This window comes from Oryzias melastigma, linkage group LG15 (genome assembly GCF_002922805.2).
Source record: "Oryzias melastigma strain HK-1 linkage group LG15, ASM292280v2, whole genome shotgun sequence".
Classification (NCBI taxonomy): Eukaryota; Metazoa; Chordata; class Actinopteri; order Beloniformes; family Adrianichthyidae; genus Oryzias; species Oryzias melastigma.
The window spans coordinates 19174992-19200850 of NC_050526.1; the positions used below are offsets into that span (position 1 = coordinate 19174992).

At 37.8% G+C, this 25859-nt stretch overlaps 2 protein-coding genes across 5 annotated transcripts in view; one reads left to right on the top strand and one right to left on the bottom strand.

The window, feature by feature from the left end:
* Positions 1-11024, bottom strand: part of LOC112161620 (SH3 and PX domain-containing protein 2A) — a 211495-nt gene extending 200471 nt beyond the window's left edge. The window contains exons 1-3 of one of the 2 annotated variants that reach the window (XM_036215466.1): positions 10586-11024; positions 10402-10482; positions 5065-5145 (exon numbers count right to left, since the gene is read on the bottom strand). In XM_036215466.1, the coding sequence (XP_036071359.1) occupies positions 5065-5145; positions 10402-10473 (153 nt within the window). In that variant the 5' untranslated portion in view covers positions 10474-10482; positions 10586-11024. Of the gene's footprint in view, positions 1-5064; positions 5146-10401 lie in introns of both variants that reach the window. The other variant, XM_024296904.2, reaches the window with a different exon arrangement.
* A 2448-nt stretch (positions 11025-13472) lies between these two features.
* Positions 13473-25859, top strand: part of slka (STE20-like kinase a) — a 19663-nt gene continuing 7276 nt past the window's right edge. The window contains exons 1-13 of one of the 3 annotated variants that reach the window (XM_036215571.1): positions 13473-14137; positions 16554-16718; positions 17825-17873; positions 18281-18430; positions 18884-18956; positions 19123-19317; positions 19457-19538; positions 19610-19738; positions 19828-20907; positions 20977-21107; positions 21452-21575; positions 22448-22627; positions 23782-23874. In XM_036215571.1, the coding sequence (XP_036071464.1) occupies positions 13988-14137; positions 16554-16718; positions 17825-17873; positions 18281-18430; positions 18884-18956; positions 19123-19317; positions 19457-19538; positions 19610-19738; positions 19828-20907; positions 20977-21107; positions 21452-21575; positions 22448-22627; positions 23782-23874 (2601 nt within the window). In that variant the 5' untranslated portion in view covers positions 13473-13987. Of the gene's footprint in view, positions 14138-16553; positions 16719-17824; positions 17874-18280; positions 18431-18883; positions 18957-19122; positions 19318-19456; positions 19539-19609; positions 19742-19827; positions 20908-20976; positions 21108-21451; positions 21576-22447; positions 22628-23781; positions 23875-25859 lie in introns of all 3 variants that reach the window. The other 2 variants (XM_036215570.1, XM_024296848.2) reach the window with 2 other exon arrangements.

A 25859-nucleotide genomic window follows, 5' to 3' on the forward strand; every position in this document is an offset into this window, starting at 1 on the left:
ACTGTTTCTTTTGAATCCACTGGCAATAACAGTTTTATAGAAAAGACTGCACTTAAAAGAAAAAAGTAGAGCTGCACACTCAGCTTTAACAGTAAGACGTACAGTCATTGTCAGATGGGAAACTTTGAATGACTCGGACACGGAGCCTTGTCATCCTGAAGTGAGAATTATGTCATGCAGACGTCCTGCCAGGATGCACTCACAATCACAAAGGACAGGGGTGAAGCCGTCTGCAGGACCGCACAAGTGTAAAAACATTTCTCATGCTTCTCACATCTCTCTTGTGGAGAGTTTGGGACCCTGGGATACAGTTTTAAATCACTTTCTCCATTCTCAGAGAGTGTGTTGAGCTATAGTGAGTTTGCTGGGAAAATGCAAACACCCATGCAGCAACAGGTGCTACGACGTCACCAAAATCCCCTTTCTCCAGTCCTCAGTTTGGGGGGGAAGAAATTACAGTCAGCATACAAATCAGAATTTCTGTGCGGTTATATCCAGAATGTAAATCAAACTGTCAAAAATGTTGTTTTTTTAATTTACATTTAAAGAATTAAAGAACCACTCCAATGAAAATCATGTTTTTGGTGTTTTTTAGCATGATTTTGCAGCATTTTTTTGTTGTTGGAGGACATATTTAAAGAAAATTAAGCTTAAAACTGCATTTCTGAGTATTTTCTTATTCAAATTGTAAGTTAGGAGCAAATGAAAAAAATGCTGTTTACTAAAGAGCTTATTTATGATGTAGAAAATACGCTGAGTGGGCCACAAGCTCTCTGCTCGACTCTATTCAGATGCATCCACTTGCAGACAAATATGTCCATGTACATCTTTGTTTTCCTCGTCCGATTCAAAATTGTACAACTGGATAGTTTCAATATTGCTTGCCTTTTTTGTTTTAATGTTAGGTTAAGAGTGTGAGGGGCTATAAGCTAGCAGGAGAGCACATATCCCTCCGTTATGGGGGATGGGAACGGGGGCGGGGTTTTTGTTTACCAGCGTACCAGAATTCAGAGATGAATTTTAAATGAACTCATGCTGTTTTACAGAAACCATGTCCTAGAAAACGTCAACCTTTTTCTTTTATTTTGATTAAAAACAACATAATCACAATTAAAAGACCATCGGAGTGGGACTTTAACTCTAAGCTACACTCAGTAAGGAGCATAAGAGAAAAACTGCTCTGAGAAGACTCTTGGACACACTGGGTTGGCGTTGAGGAATGTCTGAGTGGGAAAATAATTAGATTCCATCTCTGAGTTGTTGTGACACCTACTTAATCGTTGTTTACTGCAGACAGATCGTGACACAAAAATCACAAATTCATTACGAGACAATAACTATGCTGTTAAAAACTTAGAGACGCTTCATCTCTAAAGTCTGTGAGCTCAGTTCTCAGAACCAAATACTGAAGCTGGATTTGGTTCAAACTCTGATCTATCGCATGTTGCAGTTTCTAAAATGACCACTGGAGGATAGTTTTACATCTTTTACTGACTCCAATTTCAAAAAGTGAAAATTTAGACCAAAAACAACTGCTTACACAGCATGACTGTAAAAACTTAATTGATGTTTATTTTATTATTTATAGTAACTTGATGTTTTGGTTGTATAAGGTGTATTATTTGAGGAAAAAATATGACCAAAAAAAAAGAACAGTTTTGGGGAAATCGACCAATACGTGTTCTCCTTCAATGCCTGTGAAATTCCAACACAAGTACACTTCTTTATTTGTTTAATTGAGTACAAAACATGTGATATCTGAGACAGAAATGGTTAAACTTTAAAAGGAAAGTCAACAAAAGGGGAACAAAGACTTGCACACTACTGTCTTTTTGCAGAATGACAAAAAGGATATAAAACGGAGCTTGTAGTGCCTTCAAATTTACTTGAATTAACTTTTGTCTAGGCCAAAAAAGTTGAAAAAGTAGTTGAAAGGAGGGATTTGTGTGAGGAATCATGTTATTACTGAGAGATAGATAAAGTTAGCCTCCTTTGAATTAAAATATGGCCCAAAGCTAAGGAACAAACAAACAGATTAAGTGCTTAAAGGTAAATAATGGTGGTAAACTTTCAAGTCTCTTTTTCACATTTTACAGATTCCAGGCAAATTGAAATAAAGGCCACATGATCAGGCAGGCAAGGAAGTTGGGAAAATGACTAGGAATTGGGATCTGATGCTCTCATTTACTTGTGATTTGTTTTAAACTGGACTAGTAATAAAAGTAAAAAATTTAAGGTATTTTATGAAAAGATTTTTATGACTTGTAATAACCAGTGCTGAATGTCAGCATTTAGAAACTAAAAATTCTGTCATTTTTAAAGATACTTTATGTGTTTTCTTTATTACCTTTTAAGTTTTTATTGTGGTGCGATTTATTTTAAAGTTGAAAATTATTTCATTTAATGAAGATTTATATTACTGGTTATATTTCCATGACCCTTTTCAGTTTAGTAATAGGAAGGAAGAGATCAAACATTTACAATTTGTGTCTATTAGAGCTCTCAACTGGATGAAGTAATGTTTAGGTAAATTTGGGGAAACTTTAATAAAATAATGAGTGCTATGTGTGATTAAAAAAATAAAATAAAATCATAGGAATTGGATTTAATGCCGCCTCCATGCTCTATTTTGAGCACTTGTTAGTTTCCGTTTCAAACATTTCTCAGCAGATTATATGCCCTTAATCCTGGTTCATGTGTAACAAGAGTTCTTGAGAAAAATAAGCTTTTGACAGTCCAAACCTGTGTTGGGAATGTGGGTCAGACAAATTACTATGCAGACAGAGTTGAGTTGACTCTGGTCCAATTCCAAAATCCTAAAATAATGACGGCTAAGGGATTTTTTTGAGGGGGGAGAAGTTACTGTCCAAAAGGAAACCAGGCCAGCTTGCACGCTCCACAATCCCCCAGTGGAATGCTGTGACCCCTGCGGTCTGTCTGCTGTGGCTGCTGTGCAGAGGGTAAAAGACCTCAGCTGCATAACACACTCACCAAATCTACTGACATCAAACAAGGGCTGACACCAAAAAAACCGGGGGTTCTTGAACGTTGGGCTCAGCACTTTTACTAGGAAAACAAATGTGGCAGTAAAAATGAATGTGTGTACATATTATAAGAAGCCCACTTCATTAAGGTCAACAGAAAAGACAGAGTAGAGAAGCAAATAAAGAGCCTGATAATGTATGTTAATAGTGTCATTATCAGTTCTGTGAAGTGTAATGAAGAGGCAGTGAGTGCATTTCTCGACATTCATTTGCCAATAAAAGGACACTTCATTTGATCATGAAATTCGACTGATGCCGAGCTGTCGTCAAAGTCGTGTCTGGACTCCACTTTTCCTTGTAAACATGAAACATATAATCGTGCTGGAAATAACTGGAAGATAATTGTAGGTGTCAGCTGGGAGACAAAGACCTCGGTGTCTCACCGTCGTGGAAACGAATCCTTTTGTTATTCGAAAACTGAGATCATATTGTGGGTTGACTTCACTTCCCAAAATAAAATGTGATACAAAATATGATCCTTCTTTTCTTTCTGAGATTCATCGATGCGTTTGTCAAAAAAAGTGCAAAAAAAGCTTAGATTGTACACTTTTAAAAGGTATATTTATCATAATAATTTTTATGAATTTAGATGTTTTTGTGTTATTTTTTTATATTTTTGTCCTGCTTCCTTTAACTTTTGTTGCAAAAAACTATCACTTTTTGCCAGGCCTAAGTTAAAGTAAGACTTCTAACTCTGTCTTGCCTGGATAAATAAAGAATAAATAAAAATAAGATCAATTAAAAAAAATCTTTTTTTTAATTAAAGAATACATATGATGTCTCCTAATAGTACTTTAAAGAATTTTGAGGTGCTAAAATATTTATTTTTAACTTGTTTTCTTAATTACAGAGCCCCTAAAGGGAAAAAAAATTAAAGAAAATTTAAAAAAAAAATCAATCACTTTTTTAAACAGAGGAGTCTTTAACCATGTGTCAAAATGTGACAACTTGGGAATGAGAATATGCTGATCATGGAGGAGAAATAAATAATTTCGATTTGTGCCCATCTAGAATTATACACTAAGTCTTCCATATATCGGAATAGAGTGGTAAAAAGAAAAAAGGTGGTGCAAGATTTGCAAGATTTACACCTCTTTGACATTTCACACTAAGCCTCCTCCAAGTGTAGGTGGCGGACATGTGCTAGTAAACAGTAGGAAAAGAAAAAAGAAAGTAGAAGCCCCTCCCTGTTTGTCCAGTGTGAACACCAGGTGTTGTACTCACATTCAAGAATGTGCTAATGCCAAGTTTAAACATACAGCCAATACTTGAATTTGGGACATTTTTTTCATCTATAAATGCCTCACTGTTAAAGAAAAAAAAATGTGGACAGTAAGTCTTGTTGAACATGTAGTGAGTAAAATGACACTTAAGCTAGTAAAGTCTGTATGAACAGCTGCTCTTCTCCATGTACTTCTATGGTCAAAAAAAGAACTTCAGAAGAAGAGATCTTTTGACAGCACAAATGTTTACATAGACAGGAGAGAAACACTGTTTCAATCAAACAGGCAAGAGCTTCATCTTCCTGGCTATTAGCAGGAGACCACTGAACAAAGGGTGACCTAAAACGAGCCTGTCAGAGCTGCATAATGCAGTGTGTCTGGGAGAAAATGTGCACTCATTTAGGCTTAAACCCCTCCCACTGTAGTTTAGATGAAGCAGAAGTTTATCTTTCTTACAAACAAACTATAGTCTGCACATCAGCACATACTTTACTGGAAGCACTGGATCAAGAGGAAGAAAAATCCCAAAAACGTCGTTGCTCGCAGCATTCTGCATTCTGACTGAGGTCACATTGTTTTCCTGCAATCTGCTGACTGGATTTCCCCCATTTCCTTATTTCCCTGTGGCTGTCTTAAATGAGACTTTTCAGCGGGCTTGTTGCCTCCAGCCAATGAAGAAAAAGAAGCAACCAAAAGGTCAAACTGACCTCATAGAGCACTGACATGCAATAAAACTATTGATCATTATTATTATATAAATTGGGTGTTTTTGTCAGTATTTTAGGACTGATACATACCTGTAAGTCAAAGAATTTGCTGTATCTCCGGTATATGACATGGGAGGTGGTGTCTGAATAGGTGACGTTGATTAGGTACACCTAGTAAAGGAAGCACAAAGAATAAAAAATGCAGCTCATTGACTGAACCATTATGTCAGAGACACCATGGCACCGCTTGAACCCTTCTGACTTAACTTTAAAGGTCCTCGGAGGTCAAATAAACACATTAAGCTCCTCTGCTTCAGTCTCACATTGGAAAGCCATCAGAGGGTCAAAGGAGCAGCTAATGAAATTCAAGTAATACTTTTCATAAATTAACATTTCAGCACACCATTCAGAACATATGTGTGCCTATTTCTGAAACGTGTTTTCACTCTTAAGTGTCTTCTGCAAACGTTCTCCTTTATTTTGGCAAAAATGTCTAAGTTGTTAAAAAAATGACAATTTCTGAGGCTCTGTAATCATATAATATATATATATTTAAATTTTGCCTGGTAAATACAGATAGAAAAAGTACTACAGTAAGCTTAAAATGAAAATGAAGTACATTTGTTTTTATTTCCAAGTTTTTACAGCAAAGGGATACAATTCAGAATGATTTTGTCTTTTTTTAAAAAATGAATAATAATCTAATATATTAATAATATAATATGATACAATAAAATATTGAAAAAAGTGGCAATCATTGAAAATTAAAGCTGTAATATTTATGTCATACACTTTATAAAACAGGTAGATGTACAAATAAACACAAATATCTGCATCTGCTTTAGAATAAGGTATTGCAACAATAAAGCAGGACCCTTTTTTTCAAACATCAATAAACATCTAACAGTTTTTTTTATTATAAAGAAAGTGAAAAATAGCATTTTTATGCCAATAATATTCTACCTCTCTAGCCTAAATGACAAAGCAACTTTTTGACTTCCAGACTGAAGCTTGTTTATTGAAAAAAAGTACATGTTGCAGTTCACCAAGTAACCACAAGAGGCATAAAACAAAACTAAGGCAGTCCCCATTCACTCTAATGTAAGATAATCCAACTTTACAACAACATAATATTACAAGCTTTTCAAAAATGTTTGTTATAAGTTTCGGAAACATTAATTTACCTAAAAACTAATCTGCTTGCATATTATAGTGTTTTTAAAGTAACTTTAGTGTATGATGCTATGAGGGACAAAAAGAACCCCTAAATTTCCTAATAAGATACACCAAATTATTGCTAAAGACGCCTGCATCCAACATGATTAATACATCAGAAACATATTTTTTGTTTTATGTAAGAGATTTAACCACTAAATATGTGACCACAAAGCTGTGTTTCATCTGTACTGAATTAAGAGCACTGCTGACACATTTTTATGCAAATCCTGACTTTTTCTTTTCATGGAGTGTATGGAATGAGTGCATGTGTGCTGCCACAGCCGCTGCCTATCTAATGTGGCACAAGTCCCTGGAAGGAAGTGACACTTGAACATTGGGGACAAAAGACAAAGGGCTGCTTCTTTCCTCTTTCAAACCGGACATGCATTTCCAGTTGCTTAGCTCATAGATAATGTCATTTTATTTTATTTTTTTCCTCCTCTTCTTCCCTCATGGGGGACTTCCCGGCCAAACCTGACATCCAGCTTTAATCCCAGGGGAGGGATGGGGAGGGGGGTGTCTTTGCCCTGTAAGAATTGGCCTTGGGGCATCTCATTGCAGGAAATTGATGGTGAAATTGATCTTAACTCTCAGGCTAATTAATCCGGTTAAACCTGATGCACGGATTGATTTTTGCAGGACTACTCCGATGCGCTTCATGGATTCACTTAGATCAGTGAAGTGGATCAGGATGGAAAACACCAACATGCACCCTCAAAAACTAAAGATGAAAGCAAAGGAAGTGACTAATGAACAATTTGCTGATGTCTTGTAGATTTTATGTCACAGGAAGCAAGTTAATGTTTGACATTTAAGGATTTAAACTCTTAGCGCCTATATGGAATTAGCCTCTAAACACAGGAATTTTGTATTCTTGAGAGTGTAGTAATTGTTTTTTTGGGGGGGGTTCTGATTTTTTTCTGTAATTAATCAGATTTTTTTTAAATCAAGTTGTCTAGCTAGATAAGTCTATAAATCTAAATATGTTTTAATAGGAAACCCTTAATTTTAGTCAAAATGTAATCATTTTAAGCTTTATAACCACTGGATACACACGTTTCTGAAACCCCTATCTCATTAGAGTGACCAAAATGTCTTTAGAAACCCATTGGATACAACTTGGTCCAGGTTTTCTACCCTGTAGTTCAGTATCATTCCACTAGAGGCAGTAGAAGGGCTTTTCCTGCTCATTTCAAAATGGCCGCCTCCATTAAAATCTCACAAACACTTTGGTGGGAAAGTTTAGCTAATTTTCACAATATAATGGTGATAGTAACTCATCTATAGTTAGTCATTTTTAAATGATTACTTTCTATTTAAATAATTAAATATTAGTTGATAATTAATTCTTTGTTATCTAGTTGAATGTTAAAAATGCGTGAATACATTTGAAACAGTGGGTGGTTTCTTAAGCTAACATTATTTGTTTGTGGATTTCATCAAAGGGTTTGAAAAACATATTAATTAAAAAAAATATTTGATGTATACCGGATTTTGCCTATATCAGACTGGAAAAGTGGGTTGGTCCACATTGAGTCCACTTAATTCAGTTTGGACCACATCCTGAACCTTGCATTTGGTCCGTATTCAGACAGTTAATGGACATTTCGGTTTCAAACTAAAGCTTTTAAACCAAACCATGTGACTAAAGATCTCTTCAGTCATTGGCCAGGATTTACAAGCAAAACAAGAAAGAATAATGGAAGTCCTGCGCTTTGCAATCCTCGTCGGGATAGTTCCCTTATTCAAATTTGATATTTCACTGACCACTTTTGAACATCTGTATCAACATCAGGTACAACACATTTTACTTGTCTACTTTGCTCATGGCGGAAAAGACAATGGCTATGAAGGTACGCTAGTAAGTGTTTATGACATATGTCAGGTAAACAGTGTGAGAAGCAATGTGAAGCACGTCTTTTAATGAGCCTGCATTTATCTGACCAAATTTCATTGAATTGTTGTTGCACCGTTGCTCCGCTGCTGTGTTTACATCCTGTAATCCTGGCAACGGTGGCCCTTTGATCCAGTTGTTCCACTCCAAGCATGGAGTCTATTCAGACAGGAAACTCAGAGCTATGTCCAATTGGAATTGAACCGAGACCACCTCGAAAAATGGGCCCAAAAGTACTTCTTGGTCCTGTAACAGAGTCTGCCCAGTCTGAATATCCTACATACTTCTTTTTTTCAACTCTTCATTGTCTGAGTTCTCTCATTCTTTGGTTTCTCCCTCAGGTCATTGGTTTGTCATGTTTAAGGTTATTTATTAAACCCTTCAGTTTCTGCAACTCAACTTTTTAGATCGTTCACTGCTGGTTTTTGATAGTTGTCTAGTCTCCATATTTTTTTCTTTTATGACTGTGAATAGTGTAAATCGGTAGCTCCAGGTCACCTCTTTAAGGATTCTTTATGGCTATAGTTTAAGCTTATTCAGCATTTCTTTTTTTGTAATATTGAGAATTTTTTGTTGACATGTTTTGCAACATATGATAGCCACATTGTGGTCTTCTGTCAGTTTGTTTCATCAATGGGGGTAAAATTATATAAAAACAGAACCCTCATATAAGCAGATTCAGAGAGTATGTTGTGAATAAAGTTAAATTTTCCCCCATATTTTAGCTTTCCTGAACTTACATAAAGCTGAAAAGTAATTTTATTTTAAATTTGAAAAACTTCCTCTATGAAACATCAATAATTTATCAGACTGATAACAAGTATATTAAATGAACTACAGAGTTTTCCTGCAGGAATTCAAAATATAAGCTAGCATAACTAAGAAACTATTGTGAAAACCGATAACTGCTATTACTGATGTTTTAGATGGAGTAGTTCTGGGAATGTGGCAGCAGTAAGACTTGCAGCTCACTCTCAAATGGGTGTGACAGAGCAATGATGCATTTACTCACTCTAGAAAACATTGAGCACCTTGTTGTGTTACAAGTTGGCTGTGAAATATCTTCTATATATAAAGAATAAACTTTTATTTTGAAAGAGCAAATATGTCAGAACTGCTTATGAGTAATACAATTATATTCTATCTCGTTACTTTTTCATATTAATTGGAAATGAAAACTTCAACGATTCAGGAAACATTCAGCTAAAAGTTGTTTTAAAGTGTTAAGACATGTTAGTTATCAGGGTCATAAACAATGCTGCATTTCTTCAAGTGACCACCAGGGGTTTGTCTTGGATGTGAACAATTTTTGACTGAACATTCAGACGTTTAAAAGAAAGCTAAATTAGTTTAAATGTTGGTTTGAAAAACTGTTTTCCAAAATCATCTGTTTAAACGCAAACTCTAACAAAATTAGAAACCAGTTTGTTTTTTTTCTCTTATTTAGAAGTGGGCGGGCTCATGGGTGGACCCAACCCTCACGTCCTTCTGTCCAACACAATGACCTATTTTTGTTGAGTTGGGTGGAATAAACTCAGGTCAATGTGGCTGCTTAACTTCAGGTTTCATGTTTGCAATTATGAAATTCAACGGCTGAAATCAAAGAGTTTAGTTTAAATATGTATATGGGCGTAACCAAAGAGTGAAATCACTATAATAAGAAATAAAAAAATAACAACAACCCAAAATCATTTATGTTCCACTGAAAATAACCAACTCAGTTATGATAAATTAAAAAAGCAAATAAGGCTAATTTTAGATGTCATATTGGATTTTTAACGTGGCAGACATTGGGGAAACTATCCTGAAACCAGCCACTAGTGGTCATTCGAGGAAGTGCAGCTTTAAAAATTGCTTCAAATTTAGAGAGACAATGTGGTGCTAGGAGTAACCAAAAAAGAGTGGCTGACTCTATCCCTTTAAAGTGTCTGTCATAGGTTTTGTTACTTTTTACCTTTATTTTCCCATAATGCATTGTCAAAACTGTGTTTTATTCATACAAATAAAACGTGCTGTCTGTTTTTAACTATTTAAATTAAATAATGGCCCAATTTACGGTGTTTACTCTCAAGTTTCTATAAAATCTCACCATAAATGTCAACTGTCACTCATAAACTTAAAGGTGGCACAAATCAGCATATATTGGGGTCATCTTTTCAAAACAAAAGCCCCAACAAAAACAATAGTAGGAAACCAATGCTTTTGTTGTGAAGGGACCATCACAGAGATGAAAACGCGCAAGCCTAACTTTTAAAAGTGATTTAACAATAAAAATAGAGTTAAAAAGAGCAACACAAAGAGGGAGTTTGACTTACATAGTGTTTGGATGGACTCCTTCTCTTCTGCACGTCCACAACATTTACGTCCCGGACGGTGCGGAACTGCATCTTCACAGACTTGCACCAATATTATATAAATATGAGAGGATAAAAATGTTATTTTTTTCTGTTACAAAAGAAGGCGTTCAGCCATGAAAACCTGTGCATGAAGAGCTCGCACCAACAAAAGCTGCTGTGGACACTTCAAGAAAAAGTTATGCAGATGAGGAAGGAAAAGAAGAGGAAAAAAACAAAACTTCAAACAATGGCTTCCATGAAGAAACGTCGTCAGGCGGTCCTAAGCGTCTATAAGCATGACAGCGCAGTAAGAATGTTGTTTAACTAGGATCTCCCCCCAAATAATCGCGTTACTAACTCCCAGGACAGGAGGACAGGCAGGACGGGGCGGTCCCTCCTCAGCTGGCTGAGGACGCTTCATAGGAGTCTTCACACAAACACTACAGACTCAACCACGGAGACAGAGTATACTTCTTCTGTCTTTATGTGTCTTTATTTATTCAAACTATTTTTTTATTCTTAAAAGCAAAACAACACAAACCAAAAAAAAAAGTCTGGATTCCGTCCCTGCTGATGTGAGACTCTGCTGCCCTCTAGTGGATGTCCTTAAAACAGCCAACATAAAGTTATAGTGAATCAAATTTTACACACACACAAATGTCCTTAATTGCAACATTCAAAATGATAAAATTTATTTTTTTATGACATTGGCTAATTTTGAACTATCCGATTTAATGTGATTTACTGCCTTAATATCGATCCAGGACAATTTTTATCAAAAATTCTGCCAGAAAGAGATAAATACCTGGTACTGAACAGTCCACGTAAAATTTCCAGATTCCATGTATTTCCTTACAAGATAATCTAGTGTAAATTAATTATGTACAAACAAACACGAATTAATAACAAATCCATCTACATTTTTGTTTCAGAAAGTTCAGCCCGCTGTTGTTTTACTGCATAAAAATAATACAAACAGAATATTATCAGAACATTCTACCACACTGCATGGTCACGTTTACGTGTTTCCACACATTGGACTGTAATGGCGACTTGATCATTACACTCACATGAAGAAATATTCCAATTTCAATTATTTTCATTAGTTTTTCATATAGATAGTTTAACAGTGCATATGATTAACATAAAAATCTATGTGTAACAGAGTCCTGGCAGAGTTGTTCTGCTTTTGGAAACTTTATTGAATCATCATTTCCTTAAGCTTAGATAGTCTATTCAAGGATTTAAGGTGAGTTGCAGTTGTGAAAATCAAAGGAGCCTCCACAAAAACCGGGATAAGAGATTATTTACAAAGGTCACTTAAGCCGAGTAGCCTGCTGTAACTATTATGAACCAATAAGTGTTGAAATCAGATGACAAACTTCCACAGAACTGAGCATGAATTTATGGTAGATGTATTTCCACAGTGAGAACTGACTGTATTGAACATCATGGATTCCCAAAAGTGTCAGACCATTTCAAAGAGAAAACAAAAATTGTTCTGCTGGACTTTTCTGTAGAATAGCACACCTTAAAATCAGACGAAGCTTTCCAAGGCAAAAAAAAGTAATTTAACTTCCTAAAGCCACCTTGTGAGTCAAAAGTTTAAAATTGAATGAAAAATCCTTGTGATTTAAAGAAGGTGTGGTTAAATCATAAATAAAATAAAAACTTATCAAACTGAGCTGCATTTTAAGCATAAAGGAGGGAAAAGATTAGGATCAAGACCTGGAAGGAGTGTGTCTACAATCAAAGAAAAATCTTGTTATTACAGCAAAGCATGCACTACAAATCCATTTCTGCTGTCAAAGCAATTTAAATATTTTCAAATGCACACATCTTTTGTTAATTGTCTGTCTACTAATGCTTTTTACTGCAAGTCAGTGTTTGCATATTTAGATGTATTTGAGGTAGTCTCCTTAAATGTCTTTCAAAATATACTTAAAATGGTAAGTAAATAATTAACTTCTGTTATAATTGGTAGCCTAACAAGATTAAACAAGAGAACTCTTTATTTGTATTTGTTTTTATGATCCACCTGGAACAATAACCACTACAATTCCAAGAAAAGTAGTATAAATGTCCCTTTTTTGGGAAGTTAAAAAGTTTATTTATACTCTTGCACAAGTTTGATTTTTTTTTCCAGCAAAGTCTACAATATCAGATTGCACTGTTGTTCTGTTCATCCATCTGAAAAAAAGGATAAACATCCCTAAAACTTCTGCCATCTTGCTTCCATCGTGGGGGCAGTAACACGAGTGGAAACAGAGGGGGCTGAGCAGCACGTCCTGCAGCAGAGATCCAGGAAACGAGCCGCTTCTGCCTGCTAAGCTGCTGGGTGACATCACAGCTTTGAACGGAAGCACATCTTAGACTCTTTCAAAATAAATGTCTCCTGCATTTTATGCTATCTCATCACTGCTTTTAAGCAATCTTTTGGAATTTATTTAGCGGATTTCAAATAAATTTCCTTTAAAAAAAATCTAAAAACATATGCAATATTTTGGATTCTTACAAACTAAATCATTTCCATCTAAACTACCATTATTTAAAAAAAAAGTTTTAAAGGGGACTGTAAATGCATTTGTCAACATTTGTAAGTATTAGACTACTTAAAAAAAAAAAATTCTTTGTTGCTAAAAAGATATTTTGTGCAATTTTCAATGACACCAAATTATCCTAACCCTGGTGAAATTCCCTTTATTTTCTCTTACCACTTTTGTAAATATGGAACACATTCCTTTGTTTTTTATTTCTTTATTTTATTTTATTTTTATTTACCCTCTTATATTATTCTATCTGTAATTTTGCAGCATTGTAATTTCCCATTACAGGACTATTAAATGGTAATCGCATATTTAAAATGTGGGGATTGATTGATTGATTGATTGATTGATTGATTGATTGATTGATTGATTGATTGATTGATGTAAATGTATAGTCACCATTGGTGGGTTGTAACCATTGATTGTATATAAAAATAACATTTTTACAGTCAATGGTTGTAACCGGTTGTTACATGTAACTGCTGGTGGGTTTTATTTTGAAATGATACCGGATGTGCCCAAAGCTGAGCTAAAAAAAACTGACTTTGATCCGCCAACTTCTGTGTGCTCAGCGAAGCAAAGCATGAGGTCTGATGATTATCCCTGTTTTTCTCTCTTGAATCGTGGAATAATCTATATTTGAGTTCGGACTTGATTGTATTGTTAATATAATCTTTTTAACTTGGTTTTTTTCTGGGGGGAAAAAAGAACAAAAACGGAAACGTTAGCTTTAACAGGCAGCGAACTCCTCCTCTCCGTATCCCTCACCTCCACCGTCCTGTGAAGGCTGCTAGCTATGGTGTGATTGTGACTAACTGTCGCCGAGGGAAGTTATAATTGACATCATCATAGCTGAATGGCTTCAGCGTCGGCCTGTCAGCTGTTGTTTAACGCCTGCATGCTCTTAAACCGATAGCCATTTGAGCTCCTTGTCGGGAGGAACCGCTATTTTTTTTTTCAAGGCGGAAATAACCAACACTCTCATCCGCCGCCTTGTAGTTCTCAGCTTAAAAAAAAAGATGTCCTTCTTTAATTTTCGCAAGATATTCAAGTTAGGGCCCGATAAAAAGAAGAAGCAGTATGAGCACGTGCATAGAGATGTCAACCCCGAGGAGATATGGGAAATCATTGGGGAGCTAGGAGATGGTGCTTTTGGGAAAGTCTTCAAGGTAAGTTCACGTGTTTTGAGTTTTTTTCTATTATTAATAAAAAAAAAAACTTCAGTGGATATGTTAGCTAAGTGAGTTACGCTGCGTCGTTGGAGGTCACAAGAAAACTCTAAGCTTAAAATGACAGCGCGTGCACAGCCCCTCAGGCCTCGTCTTTCGTTAAGCTCTAGCAACTTCTATTTTCCTTTCAAATCTTGAATATGGCTGCTAACCCCTCTTTCAGAATCGTTGTTGTCATCCTGTGAAGGTGGAGTTCACTGTTGCAACCGAGAGTTGACAAGCTAGGTCGGAAGTATCAGGCGCGTGCCTTGTTTTTGAGGTTAAGAACATGCCTTGCTAACACTTATTTTTCAGATTTGAACACAGCTCGTGCCATCAAACCACAGGAAAACCATTTAAGTAACTATTTTCAGAACATCCTCAATAGCCACTGAAAGGAAATCAATTGCAGTCTTACATTTTTAAAGTAAAATAATAATAATTAAAAAGATTTCGTAATTGAGCCTATTTGTTTGTGTTTACAAAACGGCAGTTTGCTGATCCTATGCAGAAATACTGGCTCCAGGGATATTTTGCATATTTTACATATAGCTTATTTATGACTTGACGCAATCCTAGCTTGAAACTTTGAAAGACAACATGGTGACTCACTGTATGTACTCATATTGTTAAGAATAGACTAATTTTTCTTGTTCACTTTTTATATATTTCTTCAATTACATTAACTTTTTGGGATTTGTTAAACATGATTTGATTTAGTTTCAAACGAACAACTTCATACTAATGAAAATAGAATTGTAGGATAGTTTAATTTTTATGAACTTAAAGGCCTTTATGTCTCGAGTTAGTGTTGTAATCTGTTTTGTTAGTGTCCGCCTCTAGTTCCTTCCTTCCTTCCTTCCACCTTTGTGATCCAGTTTTTTGCAGTTAAAAAGCCCATTTGAATCTGGATTTGCCTTCATTTGTTTCCAAGTCCTCTTAGTTGGTTGACCGTTAAACTATCGAGAGAATTTGTTTTCGTAGGGTCAGGATATTCCCTTTCGGCCGAGGTATTTCTCATGCCTCTCTCATTTAGGTGTGGTGGCAGTAATCTGACTAAAGTGTGAATCAGCTGTTTAAGTAGATGACAAAGGGAGAAAGAAAACAGAGGCTTGTATTGAGAGATTAAAAAAGCACAGACTGTATTGCAGCTTCAGCGAACAAGAGCTGAGTCATCTTTAGGCCCCCAAAACAAACTACTTAGACAATCAATTTATGGAGAGAGTCATTAATGAATGTGCCAGTGTGGCATTATGGGAAATTTCATTTCAAGTGTTTGTGGTTAGCTTATTTTCAATGAGAAATGTGGATTTGGATTATCTATATATAAAGGTTAGGATACTCCCTAAAGTCAGATTTTTATTCTCCCTGAAGGCAATTGGATTGTCAATAAAGGAAGAGTGACGGCTTTCTAAAGCTGACATTAAATCAGCGGATGTATTAGCAGTGGTCTGTCACACAGATGTCAGCCAGCGTGAGGGGAAGGCGTGTGTCACGGCAGAATGTGCAAATAGGATCTGACGCAGACGTTGGTGTTAACGCTCCCTCCCTTTTCTTTTTTCCCTTAACTCCCTGACATTGAGTTTGTATCCATAAACACTGGGTCCAAGGCTGGCCTTAAAATAACTTTGCAGCTCCTTTTTCCCTTTGGGCGTTTTGGGCACGTTTGCGATTGTCTTTGTTGGACCCTAATTTGGAAAATAAAATGGACAAACAGACCCACTAAATGTTGATATTTAACTTTATGTTTGACCATGATGTGTGATTGTAATAAAGGGAAAGGAGGAAAAAATAAGAAACTAAAATGAGCTTTTTGTGTCAATTTTGCCACAATTGGCGACAGATTGTGTTGCTTCTTTAAAGGCCCACAACAATCATCTTTTGATCTATTCTCAAAACATTCCCTGTGGTCTTCTAACTATGGTTATGGTTGCCAAAAAAATAAAAAATGTTTTCTGTTAAATAGTTTCTGCAGGGTGGCATTAGATCATTAGAAATTTACCACAGAGTTGTGGGCGGGACTGTTGGTGTGGGGTAAGTCCGTCCCCACTTCCTGTCACCCATATGTTTACATGCTCAACAAAAATGGCAAGTTGGATTGGAGCTTTCCAGTCATACAGTTTTATGCCAGCTCAGATGAGGACAACAAAGATGTGGGTCAGAATGGAGCGGATGGGTAGCTTGTAGTATGCCAGTTCTGCTCCTGATTCACAATAATTTAAATAAAGAAATACTCAAAAAATGTAAATTGAAGTATAACTTTTGTTGTATATGTCCTCCATCATCATAAAAATGTCACAAGGACACATGTTCTTATTTCTTGTTTAATTCCAACACTTTTTGGATTATAAAATACATGTTTTTTGAATGTTTTCAGGCCCAGAACAAACTGAATGGGACTCTTGCAGCTGCTAAAGTTATTGATACCAAATCAGAAGATGAGTTGGAGGATTATATGGTGGAGATTGACATTCTGGCCTCTTGTGACCACCCTCACATTGTCAAACTGCTGGATGCCTTTTATTTTGAAGCCAAACTTTGGGTAAGTAATTTCACTCCTTAAATGAGAGAAACATTTGGTACCAGATCCTCAAAAAGTTTGAAAAACTGTGAACCAGAGATGCTTAATTTAATCTTAAGCTACATGTTTGGTATTTTTAGCGACTTGAAAGCAGTTTTTTTTTTTTAAATAAACCCAACACACTTTTTTTTTCTTTTTTTTTTTTTTTGTAGCTTCACATCTCCATTCTTAAAGGCAGTTTGAAAGCCTAACATAAAGATCTCCCCTTCTGTGGTCTTAGAGGCCCCAGAGCTATTAGGACCTGACAGGTGGTGTCATGTGACTGCCCCTTGTGGACTGGTCACAGCTATAGGAAGATAATGGAGTCGCTTTCGTGGCTGGAGAAAGTGCTGGTGAATAATTCAGAGCTGCACGGACCTCTTGGCCCTGTGTTTAAGCTGAACGAAGCTGCATGTGTGTTTTATGAGCAGCCTTTTAACCTTAAATAGTTTTTATGTATTCGCCAATTGTTCATTTGCTTGACATCCTGTAAACCCATAAAGAATACAAATGCACACTAAAAGTGAGAGAGTCTGGTGACAATTAATAGGCAGAACAGGTCTGTCCACTCCAGATATTCTTTGTTTGAGTCCTTAAATAGAGGGTGGTGCTCAATATGATATGTTTTTTTTTTTATAATCTTGCAATACAATGTGCTGCATAGCAATAAACCAAACTGGTTTTAGGATGTGTTTCAGTGCTGCAAAAGGTACAGCTATTGTGTTTTGAATTATAAAATCTATGCAGTTTTTTTTGACAATGTAAATAAAATAAACAAATCACTGCTCTAAGATTTAAAGTTATACAAAGCTGGAAGTATTTGTTGACTCTATTTTTTTTCCTTGTTGAGTGAATAAAGTTTATTATAACATAAATGTTGCAAGAAGTGACTTAGGAATGCTTTTATTTTGAAAAAACCCCCATGAAATTTAAAGCTTGTGATTGTCTTAAACAGATGCTCAGTTTAGTATCCAGTGAGCTTGTTCTGTGGAAAAAAATGAACATATTTGTAAAGTAAGTCCGTTTTATTTATAGGGGAAAGTGTAACTGAAGTTCTAAGCGGTACATTATCTAATCATTTTTTTCAGATTCTGATTGAGTTCTGTGCCGGTGGAGCGGTTGATGCCATCATGTTGGGTAAGTCCCTCATTCAGTGAGCAAAATGGAACAACCCCATAAAGCTGGGCTTTCTCTTTGCTCCAGAACTGAGTGCCAGCTCCTTTTTATTCTGTCCTGGAGCCTTGACTGTGGGGTTTTTTTCCCCCCTCCTTTATCCTCAGTACGAGAGGCCCTTCCAAGTGTGTAATTATCCTAGCTCATGTTTCAAGGGTTGGTTCGTCCAGCCTGTAGCCTCCTATCTGTGTCTTGCTGTGAACCCTGAAGAAAGACATTGTTCTGACTGGTATAGATTTGTCTGGTATTGTTTTACTGCAAATAAAGGTGGGGCTTGTCTTCTGGTTGCTATTGGATACCATAAAGGGAGTTTAGCCTTAATGCATCCAGATGGCCCCATCTCGCGTTAATGGTCTCGTTCTCGTTGACAGAACTGGAGAGACCCCTGACCGAGCCCCAGATCCGAGTGGTGTGCAGGCAGACCTTGGAGGCTTTGGTCTACCTCCACGAGAGCAAGATCATCCACAGAGACCTGAAGGCTGGGAACATCCTGCTGTCTTTAGACGGAGACGTGAAGCTGGGTAAAACATCTCCCTCTTCGTTTCAGATCATTCGCAGAAACAGCGAGCCTGCAAACCAGCGCACTATAATGATTCATTTATGTGTCATCAAGTTTAGAAAGTAAAAAAAAAAGCAAAGTGATGTGTTTCACACTGAATACATCACTCATCTACAGGAGTTGTTATATAATTCCACAAGTGTTCATGCAGCATCAATAGCTGCTTGGTGATTCATGTTTTGTAGGCAGAGGGCCATAGTGGAGCCTGGCAAACAATAATCACCAAGCTGGCCATCAGGGATTTAATTGATCTTCCATTCTATTAAAAAGCATGCTCAGGCATAGATAGCAGATCTATTGAAGGAAGTGTGAGAACCTCTCTGCTTTAAAATGGGCTTTGTTGTAGTATATATAAGTTGGTGAATCGAGAAGATTTTTCTTCTTCTGTAATGAAAGAAGCACTTTTTACTTTCAGCTGACTTTGGAGTGTCTGCTAAAAATACCAAGACGCTACAGAGAAGGGTTTCTTTCATCGGTACTCCATATTGGTGAGTCATACGGCCTATAAAAAAAAAAAAAAGTAAACTCCCCCTTTCATCTGATTTTCATTTTAATAAAACACGACAGAACCTCTTTAAAACAAATTTCAGCTTCCTGTGATTCAGTCAAATTGGTGACTCGAGATCTGCTTCATGACTGACTGAAATGTTTCAGGATGGCTCCGGAGGTGGTGATGTGCGAAACTTCGAAAGACCGCCCGTACGACTACAAAGCCGACATCTGGTCCCTGGGGGTGACCCTGATCGAGATGGCGCAGGTTGAACCGCCCAACCATGAGATGAATCCCATGAGGGTGCTACTGAAAATAGCCAAGTCTGAGCCTCCCACACTCATGCAGCCCTCTCGCTGGTGAGATGTTGTGCTAGCGTTCACTAAAGAGAGATTTCTGGAAGCTTTTTTTTCCGTGTTTGGATGAAGTTTCACTATGGAGGAGGTGAAAGGAGAACAGGTTAAAAGTGAACTCTTCATTGCATTTATTCCTCAAAAGGTCTCCAGAATTCAGCGACTTTCTCCGGAAAGCTCTTGACAAGAATGTGGACAACAGGTGGAGCGCACCACAGCTCCTACAGGTGAGCTGCAACTTTTTGTACTGTTATCCCAATAAAACGACACTTTACATTGTTTTTCGTCCCCTCTGTAGCATCCTTTTGTCGCCAGTGTATGCGACAGCAAACCTCTCTTAGGGCTCATCGCTGAGGCCAAAGCAGAAGTCACAGAGGAGATCGAGGATAGCAAAGAAGAGGAAGAGGAGGAAGAGCCCGACACACCTGTGGTGGAAGCTCTTAACTTTTCAAAAACATTTCAAGTAAACGTTTAATTCATGTAATGTGACGAACCTTTTTCCATCAATGGTTTCAGGCGGCTCCTGGCCACAAGCGGGTGCCATCAGACGTCAGCGTCGCCAGCTCAGAGGACGACAAAGCCCTCCCGACTCCCCCGACTCTGGAATCTGTCACAGAAACGACGGAAGCCGAGCGCGCAGAGGACAGGGCCAGCGATAAGCTCTCCGATGAAGGACTCGGAACGAGTGAAGTAGATAAGAACGAAGAGGAGAAGCTCAATGAGGTTTCTGATGCCAGTAATGAAGACCTGGCCTCTTGTCTCAGCCAGAACAAGAAGGACTTTATTTCCCAAGATTCCATGCAGCCTAAAGCAGAGGAGGATCAAACGGAGAAGGTCATAGATGGGGGTGTAGTTTTGGAGCCGGAAACAGCTGGAGAAATAGTGAACTCCTCAGAACTCATCACAGACGGTCAACAAGCTGAGGTAGACAGTCAAGTCGTGGACGAGAAGACATTAGAGGATGATGCAATCCAAGTGCTTAATGAAGAGGAACCAAAGGATGAGAAACAAGAAACGGACGGAGAAAAACCTCTAGAAACACATGATGAAGGAAATGATGTGACAGAAACCACATCGGAGGAGGTGCCTCAGGTAGGAGAAGAAACCAAGGAACCCAAAGAGACGGAGAACATTCAAGAAGACACGGATAAGAAGACGGACGTGGATGGAGATGACGGTAATCAAGTCCCGACATTAAGTGTGGACGAGTCCTCCACTGATGATCTTGAAGAGAACAAGAGCTTAACTCAGTCAAAGGACGAAACCTCTAACGATCCGGAAACTAAGATTCCCCCCACAGAGGAGGCTGATGTGCAGGAACAAGGGAAGGAAAGCTCTCAGGATTTAGAGCAGACCACTAAAGATGAAGAGAAAGCTGACAACATCTCTGTCCCTGACGCCGTCTCCGTCCAAGAGAGTGAAACGGATTCAGAGACCAAGACGGAGCACGGGAGCCCCGCCGTCATCAAGTCGGATGTGGAGAAGGACTCGGATTCAGGAAGCAGCTCTGCTGCCGACAGCAACAGCCTCGACCTCAATCTGTCCATCTCCAGCTTCCTGTCCAAAAGCAAAGAAGGGGGCTCTGTCTCTTTGCAGGTAGTGATCAGTCACCTAGAGCTCACCAAACTAGATCATTCCGACTTTTAAAACCTCCTATTTCTTTAGGAATCGAAACGTCAGAAGAAGACCCTGAAGAAGACGCGCAAATTTATGGTCGACGGTGTGGAGGTCAGCGTAACGACATCGAAGATCGTGACGGATAACGACACCAAGAACGAGGAGATGAGGTTCCTGAGGTGCGCCTGCCTCCCTCCCGTCTGCTTGACACTCTGTCAGTCTAAAACGGGACGTGACCCATTTAACACCCCTGCCTTAAATAGTTCCTTTCACAGCTTTTACAAACACCAGATGGGTCATCCGCCATGATTAATACTGCATTGTTACTGTCATCCTCCATGTTAAGACTCACTTCTGTGTATAAATCCTGCTCAACTCATCTTATGTGTGTTTGATTACAAAGTAAAAGCACATAGATTGATCAAAAAGTGTTTCCAAAGGATGGATTTGAATCAAAATAGTGCAATAATATCATCTTCTGTCGTTGGAAGTAAATATCGTGGGGTTTCTGGTTTGTGTTCAGGCGTCAGGAGCTCAGAGAGCTGCGTCTTCTTCAGAAAGAGGAGCAGAGGGCCCAGCAGCAGCTCAGCAACAAGCTGCTGCAGCAGCGAGACCAGATCTACCGACGCTTTGATCAGGAAACTGCTGTGAGTCGCTGCTTTTGCTTTCCAAAACTCAGAAGTGCAAAATGTGGTGGCAAAACAATCATAAAAATAAACATAAGTGGGTGGGGTATTTATAGATTTACTTGATGTTTTGGTAACACTTTAGATGAGGTAAAAACACTCAATATAATGTTGACAAGATAGTTAATGCATTTGTTAAGCAGTTTATTAATATGAGCCATGTAGACAATGGGCTTTAGATCTTACCAAGTATGTTTATAAACCTTATGTCTTATTAACAAACTATAGACACATTAGTAATGTTTGTTAATCTGTTAATCAAGCTTATTAAGGAATCTTATTATAAAGTGTTACTTTTTTTTTTACTTGGTTGTTGGGCTGCCACGATTAGTCGATTAATCGACTATTAAAATAGTAGACGACTAATTTAATAGTCGATTAGTCGTTACTTTATATTATATAGAGTCAGAGTGTAGTAAAGTTGAACAAAGTTGTGAGCATTCAGCACCAAAATATGCACTTTTATTATGTTTGAGTCATTGAGACAAAACGTTATCTTTTGTGACCAAGAGTTCCTTGTTTCAGATGCCGACCTCATTTGATTTAAGTCTTGTTTTAATGCCAGAAGCTAATGAAGGAAAGAAACTGCATGATTTACTTAAAGTTTAATTAACTATCATCCCGATTGTCTTTATTTTTAGTTAGTTTAAAGCTAATGATGGTTAAGATGTTGGTTTTACATCCACTTTGTTCACTGACCGGATTAGTCGACTAATCAGGGAAAATAATCGGCGATTAGTCGACTATTAAAATAGTCCCTTCTTGGTTGACATTAGTTTTCACTTTATGCCTCAAATCTGATTTTTGTCTCTCGATTTTTCGATTTTATGTAGGTAAAGAAACGTCAATACGACCAGGAAGTGGAGAACTTGGAGAAGAAGCAGAAGCAGACCATCGAACGTTTAGAACAGGATCACACCAACCGGCTCCGAGACGAAGCCAAGCGCATCAAAACCGATCAAGAAAAGGAGCTCTCCAAATTCCAAAACATGATGAAGAACCGGAAGAAAGAGGTACGGTCTGGCATGAGGGGGAAGCGTCTGCAGCTGGTCTGTTTGGCTTTGTTTGCATGAGCTGTTTCATCCAAAACCTCGCTGGTATCTCACTGTTTCTTCCTTATCTTCTCTCCTGCTCTGTCCTGTAGAATGGGAGTACAATAGATAGGCTGGTTTTCTGTTCCTCCGTGTTCTGAACATTTAGATAAAAAAAAATGGTTTCTACTCTTTTCAAGCCTTTCTTGCTCTCTAGAATCCTTTGATGGTTTGCTTGAGGTTTTTAGATGTTGTCAGTCTTTATCTTTTCTTTCTTTTTAATCTTTATTTTTGGAGGTTGAGCCGCTTAGCTTCTGTTTGGCTTCCTAATTCTGTTTCTGGTGCTTCGTTCTCCTCATTCTGGGTCACATGGACCGATTGCAGGTGTCTGTATTGGCTTATGTCACTTCCGGCCTCTTCTCATCTTTTAAATGTTCTATTTGTTGTTTAAAAAAATGTGCTTAAATGTGTGTTGAACTAACTTTGTCTCATTTTTGAGTGCGTGTGGTGGCTTTGGTCGATCATGTCTGATTTTTCTGAGAGGTGTCTGCGGGTTTAAAAAGTCTAGCATTTCATCAGAGTAACTGATTTTGGATTGTGCGATTACAAAATTGTGAGAATTTCCTCTCGTTTTTTTAAGCTTTGCTTCCAGGGGGACAGATTTTATGCAATCTTTTAAAGGTTGAGCAACTGTTTTCCAGCAACAAAAGATTACAGGAAAGTCTGACCCTTGTAGCAAAGTTGTGAGAGTCCGAATTAATTGCCAAACAGTTCAAAATAAGTTACTTTCTTATAATTTTATTGTTTTTGAGGGTCTAATGATCATACTTATGGTTGTGGGAATTGCTTAATTACATAGCGGTGAAGGTGCTGTTGAAACTAACATCTGGTGGCATCCAAAGGTTTCCTTTGACTTCAATCTAACAGGCTGTTGAATCTGACAGCTCTGATGAAGTTTTTTATCCTAATGAAACTTCAAATGAAGCATGCTGACATTAATCCTGTTGGTGGACAGATGCTGGAGCCCTCCCCTCCCCTCTCAATTCGGGGTTTTGCATGTGCCCCTTCATTGGCCGGCTTTGTTAGATTTCCTTCTCGAAAAGTTCAACCCGTGTCTGCATACTCACGCACTGTAGGCCATTAAGGAGGTCGGACAGGCCCCCAAAAGCATGAGACAAGACCTCTTGAAACGTGTAAAGGAAGACCTGTCACTCCTCAAGATGGTTGAGGTAAAGAGCAACACTTTTGTGCCTTACTCTTTGAAAGTATCGCAGAATGTTCCTTTTTATTCTTTCCTTTAGAATGTACACATACAGAAAAAAATGGGGAGTCTGCAGCTGCACCCATTTTTGATAAAGTTCCTCGGTGTACTTCTCAAACACTTTTGCACAATGACAATGAACAATTTTATTTACGTATTTCAGTTATTTTTGTTTAAAAATGTATTTATGTCAATTAAATGTATTTAAATACAGTGGCCCCTCGTTTATAGCGGGAGTTATGTTCTGAAAATAACCCACGACAGCTGAAATCTGCATAGTTCCGTATTTTTTGTACTAAAAGTCTCACTGGAGTGTAAGTTGCAGTGCAGTCTGCCAAAAATGCATAATAAAGAAGAAAAAAAAATCATTAGTTTATTTTGAACAGCTTTACAAAAGCATCTGTAAGCAAGTCTCCATGTCTGGACTCATGAGATCATACAGTCCGTTTTTTTTTTTTTTTGGGGAGGTTTGCCTGCTATTGTAAGAGCTCCGTCTGAATGATGGCGGTTTCAGTGTTACTTTTGCCTCTCTGTGACCCAGTTCAGCGAATTACTGTCCTGCATTAGTCCGTGGAAGTAAACAATAGAAACAAAAAATAATAATGTCTTGATGCAAAAAAGAAAAGTATCATAAAGTTCAAGAGAAGAACGATCAGATTCTCCTCCATGTCTGCTTTAGACAGCACTTCTTCTGCACTGCTGTCAGTAGCCAATATTGGTACACGTCTGCAGTTCCCTCTAGTGGTCGTTATTGGGAAGTAACCGATTGTTAGTAGGAAAATAACGAATATATTTATTTTTTAAAAATCACATACAAGTCGCTCCTGAGTATAAGTTGTTCCCCAAGCGCCTGGGAAAAAAAAACAAAAAACGACTTATTCTAAATGGTAAATACTGTATACATGTATAGCGCTTTTCTACCTTCCTTGAAGGCACTTTGGAGGCGCTCTACGCTTCTTCCAAAGCGCCTTACAGTCGCAGTCCCATTCACACACTAATGGTGGCTCTACGAAACATACAGTACTCATTTTCAATAATTTAAGATGTTTTAAGGTTGTAAAACCCCAGCTAAACACTTGTTTCTCAGACATTAACATTTTCACACTTTTATCTCTTGTTTAAGCTCTCAAAGCTGAAAAGTTTGAAGAAAAAAACCAAAGACCTGCTGGCGATCAAAGATTTATTGAATCTTTTTAGGATGAACGCAATTGTTTTAGGAGACATGGCACAGAGGAGATTGATTGACAACAGCCAATCAAGATCCAGTACACGCACACAAAAAAAAAAGAACATGAAACCGCATCAGGTGAACCACAAACTAGCTAGGGGCCACTGTATACAAACCTACAGGAAGTGTATTTATCTACAGGAATTATTTTATTTAGTCTTTAGTTCAGGCAGAGTAAACTCTAACCCCTTTATGTAAACATCCATCTTGGTTTTTAACACCTATTTCTTCAGGTTTCTCCTCAACGTAATTTGAGAACATTTTTTCATTGCTTATTAACATTTTCTGTTAGTAGTTGATTGCATCTGCACTAAATGTATGAATATGTCTGTGGACTCATCTGTAAATGCTGCTTTATTTTTATTTATTTTTTTTTTACTAAATGCTGCTTTCAAAGCACGTTGTCACCAAAAACGGTCTCTAATAAATTCGCTTCTTCCTAACATTTGTTCAGAATGGCGCCGTACGCTTCAGACTTACCAACAGCCCCCCCCCCAAGCTGAACAGGTTGTTGCACAGGAAGGAATAGAGGGAGTGTTGTGTTTCAGTGTGTGTTTGTGTGGGTTGGTCGGCCTGCTGTGTGTTGTCTGACACTGATCAGGGCGAGTGCGCTGTGTGCTCTCCTCCGCAGGCAGTGGCCCAGGTTATGATACAGTCTTTTCAGTTATCTTCATGCGCACTCTTCAACGCTCAGATGCAGGATGTAAGTGCCCCCCCCCCCCCCC